Source organism: Procambarus clarkii, chromosome 15 (assembly GCF_040958095.1).
Source record: "Procambarus clarkii isolate CNS0578487 chromosome 15, FALCON_Pclarkii_2.0, whole genome shotgun sequence".
NCBI lineage: Eukaryota > Metazoa > Arthropoda > Malacostraca > Decapoda > Cambaridae > Procambarus > Procambarus clarkii.
The window spans coordinates 35429020-35443362 of record NC_091164.1 but is presented as its reverse complement, the minus strand read 5'-3'; the positions used below and the strand labels follow the sequence as shown (position 1 = coordinate 35443362).

General features: G+C 45.6%; 1 protein-coding gene across 1 annotated transcript; it reads left to right on the top strand.

Moving 5' to 3' along the window:
• Positions 1–12589: 12589 nt before the first annotated feature.
• On the top strand, positions 12590–13255 carry LOC138365073 (putative uncharacterized protein ENSP00000383309). The gene is made up of 2 exons (XM_069325181.1): positions 12590–12598; positions 12794–13255. The coding sequence occupies exons 1-2, from the start codon at positions 12590–12592 to the stop codon at positions 13253–13255; spliced, it is 471 nt and encodes a 156-aa protein (XP_069181282.1).
• The last annotated feature ends 1088 nt before the right edge of the window (positions 13256–14343 follow it).

Below are 14343 nucleotides of genomic sequence, written 5' to 3'. Positions count from 1 at the left end.
AGACACCTGGTGCTGAAGCGGTGTGTTACCAGCGGACACCTGGTGCTGAAGCGGTGTGTTACCAGCGGACACCTGGTGCTGAAGCGGTGTGTTACCAGCGGACACCTGGTGCTGAAGCGGTGTGTTACCAGCGGACACCTGGTGCTGAAGCAGTGTGTTACCAGCGGACACCTGGTGCTGAAGCGGTGTGTTACCAGGGGACACCTGGTGCTGAAGCAGTGTGTTACCAGCGGACACCTGGTGCTGAAGCGGTGTGTTACCAGCGGACACCTGGTGCTGAAGCGGTGTGTTACCAGCGGACACCTGGTGCTGAAGCGGTGTGTTACCAGCGGACACCTAGTGCTGAAGCAGTGTGTTACCAGCGGACACCTGGTGCTGAAGCGGTGTGTTACCAGCGGACACCTGGTGCTGAAGCGGTGTGTTACCAGCGGACACCTGATGCTGAAGCGGTGTGTTACCAGCGGACACCTGGTGCTGAAGCGGTGTGTTACCAGCGGACACCTGGTGCTGAAGCGGTGTATTACCCGCGGACACCTGGTGCTGAAGAGGTGTGTTACCCGCGGACACCTGGTGCTGAAGCGGTATGCTACCCGCGGACACCTAGTACTGAAGCAGTATATTACCAGCGGACACCTGGTGCTGAAGCGGTGTGTTACCCGCGGACACCTGGTGCTGAAGCGGTGTATTACCCGCGGACACCTGGTGCTGAAGCGGTGTGTTACCAGCGGACACCTGGTGCTGAAGCGGTGTGTTACCAGCGGACACCTGGTGCTGAAGCGGTGTATTACCCGCGGACACCTGGTACTGAAGCGGTGTGTTACCCGCGGACACCTGGTGCTGAAGCGGTGTATTACCCGCGGACACCTGGTGCTGAAGCGGTGTGTTACCCGCGGACACCTGGTGCTGAAGCGGTGTGTTACCAACGGACACCTGGTGCTGAAGCGGTGTGTTACCCGCGGACACCTGATGCTGAAGCGGTGTATTACCCACGGACACCTGGTGCTGAAGCGGTGTGTTACCCGCGGACACCTGGTGCTGAAGCGGTGTAGCTGAATCGGTGTATTACCCTCGGAGACCTGGTGCTGAAGCGGGGTATTACCCGCGAACATCTGGTGCTGAAGCGGTGTTTTACCCGCGGACACCTAGTGCTGAAGCGGTGTTTTACCCGCGGACACCTGGTTCCGAAGCGGTGTTTTACCCGCGGACACCTGGTGCTGAAGCGGTGTTTTGCCCGCGGACACCTGGTGCTGAAGCGGTGTTTTGCCCGCGGACACCTGGTGCTGAAGAGGTGTATTACCCACGAATGGGTTGGTTCTCTATGACACACTTCATCAATAACTCGTTATAAGTAAAGGGATTTCTACAAGGGACGAGGATAGAGGAAGGTCTGCGCTGCGGGTCTGGGGCGGCGAGGACCGCCGGCAGCAGCAGCAGCAGCAGGAGGCAGCAGACACATGGGAACTGTACCTTCATGGTGTGTAGGACAGCAGCAGTGTGGCTCAGACTGACAGGTGTAGAGCGCTCTGGCAGTGTGTGCGCTGCTGCTGAAGTCAGGGGCAATAATGCGCATCTTGCTCTCCGCCTTATACTTTATATACTCCCCTACACCCTGTCCCCCCACCACTGATACTTGCCACTGTTCACCACCTCAGAGTATATATACTCTGTAGTAGGAAGGGAAGGGATCTAGCAGGAAAAAAGTCTCTCCTATTTCGACTATAAAGCACTTAAAAGGGGCCAGGATAAGAATTTGGGCGTGGACGGGGGAAAGATTGGAGCCCATCGACTAGGACGGGTGTGGATTGAACGTCGACCTGCATGAAGCGAGACTCACTCTACCCTCCAGCCCAAGTGGTTGGGCTTCCTCTTGTATAAGTAAGTGAAAATATAAGTGAAGATGGTGACACGCGATGGTCGTGTATAGTGAGGATGGTGACACGTGATGGTCGTGTATAGTGAAGATGGTGACACGTGATGGTCGTGTATAGTGAAGATGGTGACACGTGATGGTCGTGTATAGTGAAGATGGTGACACATGATGGTCGTGTATAGTGAAGATGGTGACACGTGATGGTCGTGTATAGTGAAGATGGTGACACGTGATGGTCGTGTATAGTGAAGATGGTGACACATGATGGTCGTGTATAGTGAAGATGGTGACACACGATAGTCGTGTATAGTGAAGATGGTGACACATGATGGTCGTGTATAGTGAAGATGGTGACACATGATGGTCGTGTATAGTTAAGATGGTGACACGTGATGGTCGTGTATAGTGAAGATGGTGACACGTGATGGTCGTGTATAGTGAAGATGGTGACACATGATGGTCGTGTATAGTGAAGATGGTGACACATGATGGTCGTGTATAGTTAAGATGGTGACACGTGATGGTCGTCTATAGTGAAGATGGTGACACGTGATGGTCGTGTATAGTGAAGATGGTGGCACATGATGGTCGTGTATAGAGAAGATGGTGACACACGATAGTCGTGTATAGTGAAGATGGTGACACATGATGGTCGTGTATAGTGAAGATGGTGACAAGTGATGGTCGTGTATAGTGAAGATGGTGACACATGATGGTCGTGTATAGTGAGGATGGTGACACGTGATGGTCGTGTATAGTGAAGATGGTGACACATGATGGTCGTGTATAGTGAAGATGGTGACACGTGATGGTCGTGTATAGTGAAGATGGTGACACGTGATGGTCGTGTATAGTGAAGATGGTGACACGTGATGGTCGTGTATAGTGAAGATGGTCGTGTATAGTGAAGATGGTGACACACGATAGTCGTGTATAGTGGAGATGGTGACACACGATAGTCGTGTATAGTGAAGATGGTGACACATGATGGTCGTGTATAGTGAGGATGGTGACACATGATGGTCGTGTATAGTGAAGATGGTCGTGTATAGTGAATATGGTGACACACGATAGTCGTGTATAGTGAAGATGGTGACACACGATAGTCGTGTATAGTGAAGATGGTGACACATGACGGTCGTGTAAAGTGAGGATGGTGACACATGATGGTCTTGTATAGTGAAGATGGTCGTGTATAGTGAAGATGGTGACACACGATAGTCGTGTATAGTGAAGATGGTGACGTGATGGTCGTGTATAGTGAAGATGGTGACACGTGATGGTCGTGGATAGTGAAGATGGTGACACGTGATGGTCGTATATAGTGAAGATGGTGACACACGATAGTCGTGTATAGTGAAGATGGTGACACACGATAGTCGTGTATAGTGAAGATGGTGACACATGATGGTCGTGTATAGTGAAGATGGTGACACATGATGGACGTGTATAGTAAGGATGGTGACACATGATGGTCGTGTATAGTGAAGATGGTGACACGTGATGGTCGTGTATAGTGAGGATGGTGACACATGATGGTCGTGTATAGAGAAGATGGTGACACGTGATGGTCGTGTATAGTGAAGATGGTGACACATGATGGTCGTGTATAGTGAAGATGGTGACACATGATGGTCGTGTATAGTGAGGATGGTGACACATGATGGTCGTGTATAGTGAAGATGGTGACACGTGATGGTCGTGTATAGTGAAGATGGTGACACGTTATGGTCGTGTATAGTGAAGATGGTGACACGTGATGGTCGTGTATAGTGAAGATGGTGACACGTGATGGTCGTGTATAGTGAAGATGGTGACACATGATGGTCGTGTATAGTGAGGATGGTGACACATGATGGTCGTGTATAGTGAAGATGGTGACACGTGATGGTCGTGTATAGTGAGGATGGTGACACGTGATGGTCGTGTATAGTGAAGATGGTGACACATGATGGTCGTGTATAGTGAGGATGGTGACACGTGATGGTCGTGTATAGTGAAGATGGTGACACATGATGGTCGTGTATAGTGAAGATGGTGACACATGATGGTCGTGTATAGTGAGGATGGTGACACATGATGGTCGTGTATAGTGAAGATGGTGACACGTGATGGTCGTGTATAGTGAGGATGGTGACACGTGATGGTCGTGTATAGTGAAGATGGTGACACATGATTGTCGTGTATAGTGAGGATGGTGACACGTGATGGTCGTGTATAGTAAAGATGGTGACCCGTGATGGTCGTGTACAGTAAGGATGGTGACACGTGATGGTCGTGTATAGTGAAGATGGTGACACGTGATGGTCGTGGATAGTGAAGATGGTGACACGTGATGGTCGTGTATAGTGAAGATGGTGACACGTGATGGTCGTGTATAGTGAAGATGGTGACACGTGATGGTCGTGTATAGTGAAGATGGTGACACACGGTAGTCGTGTATAGTGAAGATGGTGACACACGAATGTCGTGTATAGTGAAGATGGTGACACATGATGGTCGTGTATAGTGAAGATGGTGACACATGATGGAAGTGTATAGTGAGGATGGTGACACATGATGGTCGTGTATAGTGAAGATGGTGACACATGATGGTCGTGTATAGTGAAGATGGTGACACGTGATGGTCGTGTATAGTGAAGATGGTGGCACATGATGGTCGTGTATAGTGAAGATGGTGACACGTGATGGTCGTGTATAGTGAGGATGGTGACACGTGATGGTCGTGTATAGTGAAGATGGTGACACGTGATGGTCGTGTATAGTGAAGATGGTGACACGTGATGGTCGTGTATAGTGAAGATGGTGACCCGTGATGGTCGTGTATAGTGAAGATGGTGACACATGATGGTCGTGTATAGTGAGGATGGTGACACGTGATGGTCGTGTATAGTGAAGATGATGACACATGATGGTCGTGTATAGTGAAGATGGTGACACATGATGGTCGTGTAGAGTGAAGATGGTGACACGTGATGGTCGTGTATAGTGAAGCTGGTGACACGTGATGGTCGTGTATAGTGAAGATGGTGACACGTGATGGTCGTGTACAGTAAGGATGGTGACACGTGATGGTCGTGTATAGTGAAGATGGTGACACGTGATGGTCGTGTATAGTAAGGATGGTGACACGTGATGGTCGTGTATAGTGAAGATGGTGACACGTGATGGTCGTGTATAGTGAAGATGGTGACACGTGATGGTCGTGTATAGTGAAGATGGTGACACGTGATGGTCGTGTATAGTGAAGATGGTGACCCGTGATGGTCGTGTATAGTGAAGATGGTGACACATGATGGTCGTGTATAGTGAGGATGGTGACACGTGATGGTCGTGTATAGTGAAGATGATGACACATGATGGTCGTGTATAGTGAAGATGGTGACACATGATGGTCGTATAGAGTGAAGATGGTGACACGTGATGGTCGTGTATAGTGAAGCTGGTGACACGTGATGGTCGTGTATAGTGAAGATGGTGACACGTGATGGTCGTGTACAGTAAGGATGGTGACACGTGATGGTCGTGTATAGTGAAGATGGTGACACGTGATGGTCGTGTACAGTAAGGATGGTGACACGTGATGGTCGTGTATAGTGAAGATGGTGACACGTGATGGTCGTGTATAGTAAGGATGGTGACACGTGATGGTCGTGTATAGTGAAGATGGTGACACATGATGGTCGTGTATAGTGAAGATGGTGACACGTGATGGTCGTGTATAGTGAAGATGGTGACACGTGATGGTCGTGTATAGTAAGGATGGTGACACGTGATGGTCGTGTATAGTGAGGATGGTGACACATGATGGTCGTGTATAGTGAAGATGGTGACACATGATGATCGTGTATAGTAAGGATGATGACACGTAATGGTCGTCTATAGTGAGGATGGTGACACGTGATGGTCGTGTATAGTGAAGATGGTGACACGTGATGGTCGTGTATAGTGAGGATGGGGCCTCCCTCACGCGAACAAAGCTGGGTATTGCTGCAAGTATTATCATATGTTTTCCCCGACATGAGGAGCCTCTGGGTAAACCCTAAAGTTAGGGGTAAACCCGTGCTGCAGGTCACGGTGAGTTCGATCGATCTCCTCCCGTGATTCCCCAGGGAGCATCCCGCCCTCAGCTCGACATGCCGCCGGCTTCCTGGCCTCGTCGAGGCCACAAGAGAGGGTGGCCCTTAGGTAAATTCAAGTAAATATTCAAATGTAACACTTATAGGGTTCGTTCTAGACTCACATTCAGGAATTCCTGGTTCAAATCCCGGGTAGGACAGAAATAGTTGGACGCCTTTGATCCTGTAAACCATAACTACCTCCTACTTCAACTTATCATTATGGAATCCGAGGCCTTGCTCTGAACTATATTCAATTATTACACACAGAAATCACAATAGCGTGATGCATCAATGAACAAATTTATATTAAATCATATCTTAATTACAGACACCAATACGTGGCCATCAGAACATAACCTCCCCCACTCTACCAATATTGCAAATAACGAATTTAAAAAAAAAGGTCCACTGATGGATGTCGACCAACAAACTCACACTAAACATACGAAAGGCCTAAAACATTTTATATGGGAAGCAAATCATCAAACCAAATTCGCCATCAGATAGACAGTGTCAACATTAATAGTAAATATGACACAAAGTTCCTGAGCCTATACATAAAGAGATCGAAATTCAGCACCCACACACAACACATACATTACCTCAAGCCCATCATCACTCAGCAAAAGTCTACTATCAGAACTATAACAAACTGTTCGTTGTCTTCAGACAACACACAGCCCCTCTGTTTAAGTCCCTAAACATAATACACATACATTCACTCAACACATTCTCATGTGCCATTTACATGTACACAACCTTATTCCTCGATTCTAATATATATTAGAATCGAAAAATCAAATATAAATATATTTATTTATATATGATAATATAAATCAAATATTATAAGGTTTGCAACTCTTATTATATTGTATCAAAATAATTGTTATTTAAGGAAAGTGAGCTACATACATACATACAAGAAGAGTGTAGGGTGTACAGGCAGGGCGTGTTCCTATATCTACTGATGTGCACAGCGTTGCGGCCATCATGTGGAAAACAAAAAACTAAAGAACATGAAACTAATTGAGATCAAGAGCAAAACTGAATTGAAATAGACAAATAAAAAAAAAAATCAATTATTACATGGTGAATGGAACAGCAAAAATTGTAACAGTAACAATTGTCTCTAAAATTGTTACATATAGTAATTTACACGGAGTATAGATAGAAGGAATTCTATTTGTTATTAAATTTTAATAAGATAGAAGTCGGCAGCATTACAGATTTAGTCATTATTGTTCAGTTTGTGCAAGAGATAAGTTGACTTTTAGGAAGTAAGGTAGGTTACATAGAGTTGTGTAGGTAGTACTTGGATTCTCATTTAAACTGGCTGAGAGAGACAGTTTTTGACGTGATTAGAAAGGTTATTCAATATTGTGGGGACCTTATATTTGCTGGACTATCAAATAGATATTTTCTTCTAGTGTGGTGCCCATGTATTCTATTACACCCTCTAGGAAGCGCTTAAGGTCGGGATTTGCATTGAAGTTCAGTGTTTAATACATATACATATACCGTACACTTGAGAGGATGCGTAGTGGCATAATATCTAACATATCCCCGGTGATATCTATCGGGAATATGTAACATATATCTAATACATCCTCTGGTGGGTCCCAGTAGTACAATCGCGTTCGTTCTCAACTCACAATCGAGAATACGGGGCGGGACAGAAATGGTTGGGCGTGTTTCCTGGCACCTAATGCCACTGTTCACCTAGCAGTACATGGCTACCCAGGAGTTAGTCAGCTTGCTGTGGGGTGGTATCCTGGGGAGGGTCAGTAATTCTACCCTGGGGGTGGGGGAGTAAGCCTAACGTGTACTGTATGTATAAACTGCCTGCTTGTCCCCCGACACAATAAATGATTTATTAATTATATTCAAAGACTTAAGTAATGGAGGCCGAATGCTGCCTGGGGCTTGAGTTTGTTACTGTTCTAATTGCTGATTTGTATTGAGTAATTAGGGATCGTAGATGATTTTGGGTAGTAGAACCCTAAGCACAATTACCATAGATGAGATAAGTATAGATGAGCGAGTAATAGAGCGTTACTAGGGCAGGACGAGGTTCATAATATCTAATTTTAGAAAGAATACCAACTGTTTTAAGTTTTTTCCAGTTATATTTGGAATATGGCACTGGAAATTTAACTTATCATCATCATTGACAACACGAAAGAATATGTCTTCTATGCTGATACTAATTTTGATATCGTTAATTCTAAGGTTAATCTGATCAGTGAACTTGTTACCAAACAAAATATGGAAGGTTTTATCAATGTTAAACGTGAATTTATTCTTCTTTGAACGATGTAATAGAACCCATGAGCCATGAACAACAGAAATAAATATTTCTTTGATATCCCGAGAGTCAGACTAAATCTGTACAAAAACTCCATGCAAATAAAAGGACCCAGTCTATGGAACTCACTCCCTAATGAATTGAAACCCCATTAAATCATCATACTCCATTAAAACCACATTAAACTTAAATTATACTATATTACTCTATGTTATGTTTAAGTTGCTTTTCTTAATTACTTCTCGGTACTCCGGTCTGTTATTAATGTAAATAAACTACTGTACTGTTACTAGAACTACTGACTACATAATGTGCTTGTCATCAGTATCACCATTTTACTGTATTCACCTGTTATTGTCTTGAACTTCTTCCCAATTTTTCCCGGCATTAAATACAGCTAACCAAACCCTAGGAATAATCAAGCGTACCTTTACCTATAAGGAGAAGAAGGTAGTCATTCAATTGTATAAAAGTCCCTGGTGCGCCCCCATTTGGATTAATGCATCCAAGCATGGAGACTCCATCTTCAGAGAGACAGATCAAGCTGCTCTGGAGAAAGTGCAACACCGGGCAACAAAAATCATTCCAGAGCTTAGTCTGCTTTCGTATCAGGAACGGTTGAGGGCCACAGGGCTAACAACTTTGTAAACCAGGCATGACAAGGCGGATCTTATTGAAACTTTTAAAATACTGAACAATTTGGAGGATGTTGATCCAGAAAATTTCTTCAAAAGGTCAGATGTAACACAAACAAGGAGCAACGGTTTCAAGCTCAACAAGCCACAATGTTGGACTGAGAACAAAAGGTGTTCTCATCTCATGGAACCCATGGATCCGCCTACCCGCCGAAGCCTTAAATGTCAAAACTGTTGGGTTTTAAAATACAACTGGAAAAGATCATCAGAGCAAATGGGGGGGACCTTTGACAAGCTAAAGGCTTTCTGTCCCCGTCGGTAAATTCAGGTATGTTTTTCCAAATTATTATGTTTTTTCGGGAAACGCTTTGTAGCTTCATTAGTATGCCTACTACTGGTATGTGTAACTCCTGCCCATTCAACTGTACATTACTCCTATGTTCTTTGTACACACATTATTTTGAATAAAAACTTGAATTTGAAAAGTTGTCTAACCATACTTTATTCAAAAGTAAAACGTAAAAGTATCTTTTTAAATAAAATAAATAATAAATAAATAAATAAATGTTTATTCAGGTAAAATACATACATACAAGAGGTTATACAAAAATTGATAGATTTATAGATAGAGCTAGTACATACAATGCCTAAAGCCACTATTACGCAAAGCGTTTCGGGCAGGAAAAACATTAAAGACTAAATCTTAATACTAATTGAGATTAAAGTATAAAATGTGTTGAGAACAAATAAAAATAAAAATAAAAAAGAGGGGAACATGGCAGAAAGAGCAGCACAAATACAATTAGGTCGACAAACAGCGTTGTTTAAGAAAACAGACATGGGTTGACAATATAGGGGTAAGGTAGGTTACAGGGAATTTATTAGGTAGTGCTTAGCTTTTATCTTAAACTATCTTATTTCATCCTCATGGTTTTCCACCTTGTGCTACTAACTCATACTGAATCTTGTGCTTCACAATCACCCAATTTAGTACTTAAGACAAGCAACTTCACCAGTAATATCTATTCTATCAAACTGTAATGTAATTATTATGTTGAACACAAATTCTGTTTCAATGTAACTATTATTACTTTTATTTGTTAACTTAAGCACACGCGGGAATCGTTATGCGTTATTGGCTTTGCAACAATGCAACAGTCAATCACCAATGTGTGTACGTTCTCAACCCAATGTACCTTCTTGTATATAAATAAATAAAACTAATGTGCCTGTTCACCTAGCACTAAATATTTATCCAGAAGTTAGTCCGCTTGTTGTGGGGGCATCCTGGGAGGGGTCGGTAATTAAAGTTTTTGGGAACCTCGATATAAGCCTAACGTGTATATATACATTGACTTCCTGTCCCCTGACACAATGAAGTAAGGTGCAGAGGTCCGTTATATATTGATTAAGTTTACCACTTAAATTCGTTCTCTTATATCAATATTAAAGAAAATGAGACAATAAACAGAAGGGGAACCTTAAGAATTGAACACAAATAACTTTGCTGACGACTGGGCTTGGTTTCCGTATTCGGAGACAGGATGTATGTTTACTCTTATCAAGGTCTCCTAAGATCAGAGACTGACCTTTTTTAGGATGAAAACCACAATAGATGAGCAGAGGCATCAGGAAAAAGAAAACGTGCTTAAACGTCTTTGTCCTGCCTCGAGAATCGACTCTGGGACTTGCAAATTACGAACTGACTGCGCTGTGTGTGTGTGTGTGTGTGTGTGTGTGTGTGTGTGTGTGTGTGTGTGTGTGTGTGTGTGTGTGTGTGTGTGTGTGTGTGTGTGTGTGTGTGTGTGTGTGTGTGTGTGTGTGTGTGCGTGCGTGCGTGCGTGCGTGCGTGCGTGCGTGCGTGCGTGCGTGCGTGCGTGCGTGCGTGCGTGCGTGTGTGTGTGTGTGTGTGTGTGTGTGTGTGTGTGTGTGTGTGTGTGTGTGTGTGTGTGTGTGTGTGTGTGTGTGTGTGTGTGTGTGTGTGTGTGTGTGTGTGTACTCACTTAGTTGTACTCACCTAGTTATGCCTGCAGGGGTTGAGATTTGGCTCTTTGGTCCCACCTCTCAACCGTCAATCAACTGGTGTACAGATTCCTGAGCCTATTGGGCTCTATCATATCTACACTTGAAACTGTGTATGGAGTCAGCCTCCACCACATCACTGCCTAATGCATTCCATTTGTTAACTACTCAGACACTGAACAAAATCTTTCAAATGTCTCTGTGGCTCATTTGGGTACTCAGTTTCCACCTGTGTCACCTTGTTCATGTGCCTCCCATGCCTTTGTCCATCTTGTCAATTCCTCTGAGAATCTTGTAGGTGGTGATCATGTCTCCCCTTACTCTTCTGTCTTCCAGGGACGAGAGGTTCAGCTCCCATAGCCTTTCCGCGTAGTTCATACCTCTCAGTTCTGGGACTAGTCTGGTGGCGTACCTCTGACTCTTCTCTAACTTTGTCTTGTGTTTAACTAGGTATGGACTCCAGGCTGGAGCTGCATACTCCAGTATTGGCACCTCAGGCAGGAGGAGAGACTCCCAGCGGCGCCTCAGGCAGGAGGAGAGACTCCCAGCGGCACCTCAGGCAGGAGGAGAGACTCCCAGCGGCACCTCAGGCAGGAGGAGAGACTCCCAGCGGCACCTCAGGCAGGAGGAGAGACTCCCAGCGGCACCTCAGGCAGGAGGAGAGACTCCCAGCGGCACCTCAGGCAGGAGGAGAGACTCCCAGCGGCACCTCAGGCAGGAGGAGAGACTCCCAGCGGCACCTCAGGCAGGAGGAGAGACTCCCAGCGGCACCTCAGGCAGGAGGAGAGACTCCCAGCGTACCGGACCAAATAAGTAGGAAGACGACAGGGCGGAAGACAGACTCTTGGTCCAAATGGCAACAGAGGCAGGTCGAGGCACAGATATTGCGTCCCACCGTGATAGGTGAACAGGCGAGAGGACAGCTGGAGACACATCAACAACTGGAACAATGGAAATGGGAACAAATTGAACAATTGCAATGGTGACAATGGTGATAGAAGTGGATGAGAGACTTCAGCAGCAACGGACGGAGAGATCCCAGCCGCGAGAACTTTGGCAGCTGGAAGAGGAATGGACCCCATGAAGTCTGTGACAGAGACAGTGGCGGGTAACTAGAGCCTCCAGGAGGACTAGGAGACAACGGCGGCTGGCAGGAGGCAGGAGGGAGGCGATGGGTCCGTGGGAAGCTACAGGAGCCAGTGTGGAGCCGAGACCAACCGCACCACAATGGACAAGCTGCAACAGGAAGCAGACAACCAGGAAACAGATTTTAAAACAGAAGACGGCAGAGCTCATCATATAATTTTATAATAGAAATTCATTGTGTCGGGGGACAGGAAGCCAGAGTGTATTCATACACGGTAGTCTTATATTGAGGTTTCCCCTCAAAGGTCGAATTACAACCCTGCCCAGGATACAACCCCACGACAAGCTGACTAACTCCTGAGTACCTACTTACTGCTAAGTGAACAGAGACATTAGGTGAAAGGATATGTGGCTAACTATTTCTGTTCTAAACCGGAATTCTCGATTTTTCGTCGAGAACGAACCCGACTACTACCGGGACCCTCCGTCATGTCCGAGGTGCCAGGAAGGAGACTGTTGTCCAGGGGAAGGGGCTCACTTCTGTGGCATGATGGCTAAGGTAAGACACGGGACACGCCCTGGAAGACCTCACCTCGGAGGTAACGACGATAATCAACACTGAATGGGAGCCAACAATGAATAAATACAAGTTTTAGAATAAAATGCAAAGACGATCAAGAGTTACCTCCCACTCTTAGAGGTACCTCCGTCCAGTGAGGCAGTAGAGGTACCTCCGTCCAGTGAGGCCTTATAGGTACCTCCGTCCAGTGAGGCCTTAGAGGTACCTCCGTCCATTGAGGCTTTAGAGGTACCTCCGTCCATTAAGGCCTTAGAGGTACCTCCGTCCAGTGAGGCCTTAGAGGTACCTCCGTCCATTAAGGCCTTAGAGGTACCTCCGTTCAGTGAGGCCTTAGAGGTACCTCCGTCCATTAAGGCCTTAGAGGTACCTCCGTTCAGTGAGGCCTTAGAGGTACCTCCGTCCAGTGAGGCCTTAGAGGTACCTCCGTCCAGTGAAGCCTTAGAGATACCTCCGTCTAGTGAAGCCTTAGAGGTACCTCCGTCCAGTGAAGCCTTAGAGGTACCTCCGTCCAGTGAAGCCTTAGAGGTACCTCCGTCCAGTGAAGCCTTAGAGGTACCTCCGTCCAGTGAAACCTTAGAGGTACCTCCGTCCAGTGAAGCCTTAGAGGTACCTCCGTCCAGTAAAACCGCAGCTTAAGGCGACGCTCAAGTTGACAGACTTAGAGGACCAGTTTCGTTAACTTTTGACAGCTCTTCACGTAATTCTATCTAGAAAAATGAAGCCAAACCTCCGGAAAGTCACCGGACATCTCAAGAGGTGGGATAACAATTATAAAGCTGGTAATTGGGCTTCAGAAGGTAGATAGCTACAGACTTAAGGGCGTTGACATTCTGCAGACACAGGTACTTATAACCAGATCACGATCCCGGAGGTAGAACGTGACAATACCAAGAAAAGAAATCTATTCCTCACTATGAAACTATTCTATAATAGATCGGCTGCAGGAAAAAAAGGTAGAATTCTGTCAGATTTTGTTGGATTTCTTTAGGTACCGGCAGTATTCTGAACTCACAATTGGAAGCGTTCATAAAACTTGAGAGGATTCGGAGGAGTGATTTACAACGACTGGATAAACCAAATAAATAAATGGACAGATTAATGCTGCCATCCCTTTATGTTCCGACAGGAGCAAACTCCATTCATGAATTGAATAAACTTCGGTAATGGCTCGAGGCGACTGGTGGCGAGCACCCAGCCTCGAACCATTTCCCTAAGAAGCCGCCACTTTTGGAGTGGGGAAAAGGGAAATCGCTGGGACGTATCCTAGTCCAACGTCCCTTCCCACAAACTGCATGGGTGCCAGGCTGCTAGGCTCAGGCGTGAAACCTAGCGGGTTACAAATATATTTCATGCAGGGAGTAGTAGCTAAGGAGGAAAATAAATGAATTTATCTTAATGGAAGAAGTGGGGGAAGTATATATACTCTGACAGAAGGGGAAGAAGACTTCATTTTCAGTAGGATATAGCTGCTCTGGAGAAGGTGCAACACCGGGCAACAAAAATAATTCCAGAGCTAAGTCATCTCTCATACCAGGAACGGTTGAGGGCCACAGGGCTAACAACACTGCAAACCAGGCATGACAAGGCGGATCTCAGTGAAACGTTCAAAATACTGAACAATTTGGAGGATGTTCATCCTGATAATTTCTTCAAAAGGTCAGATGTAACACAAACAAGGAGCAACGGTTTCAAGCTCAACAAGCCACAATGTTGGACTGAGAACA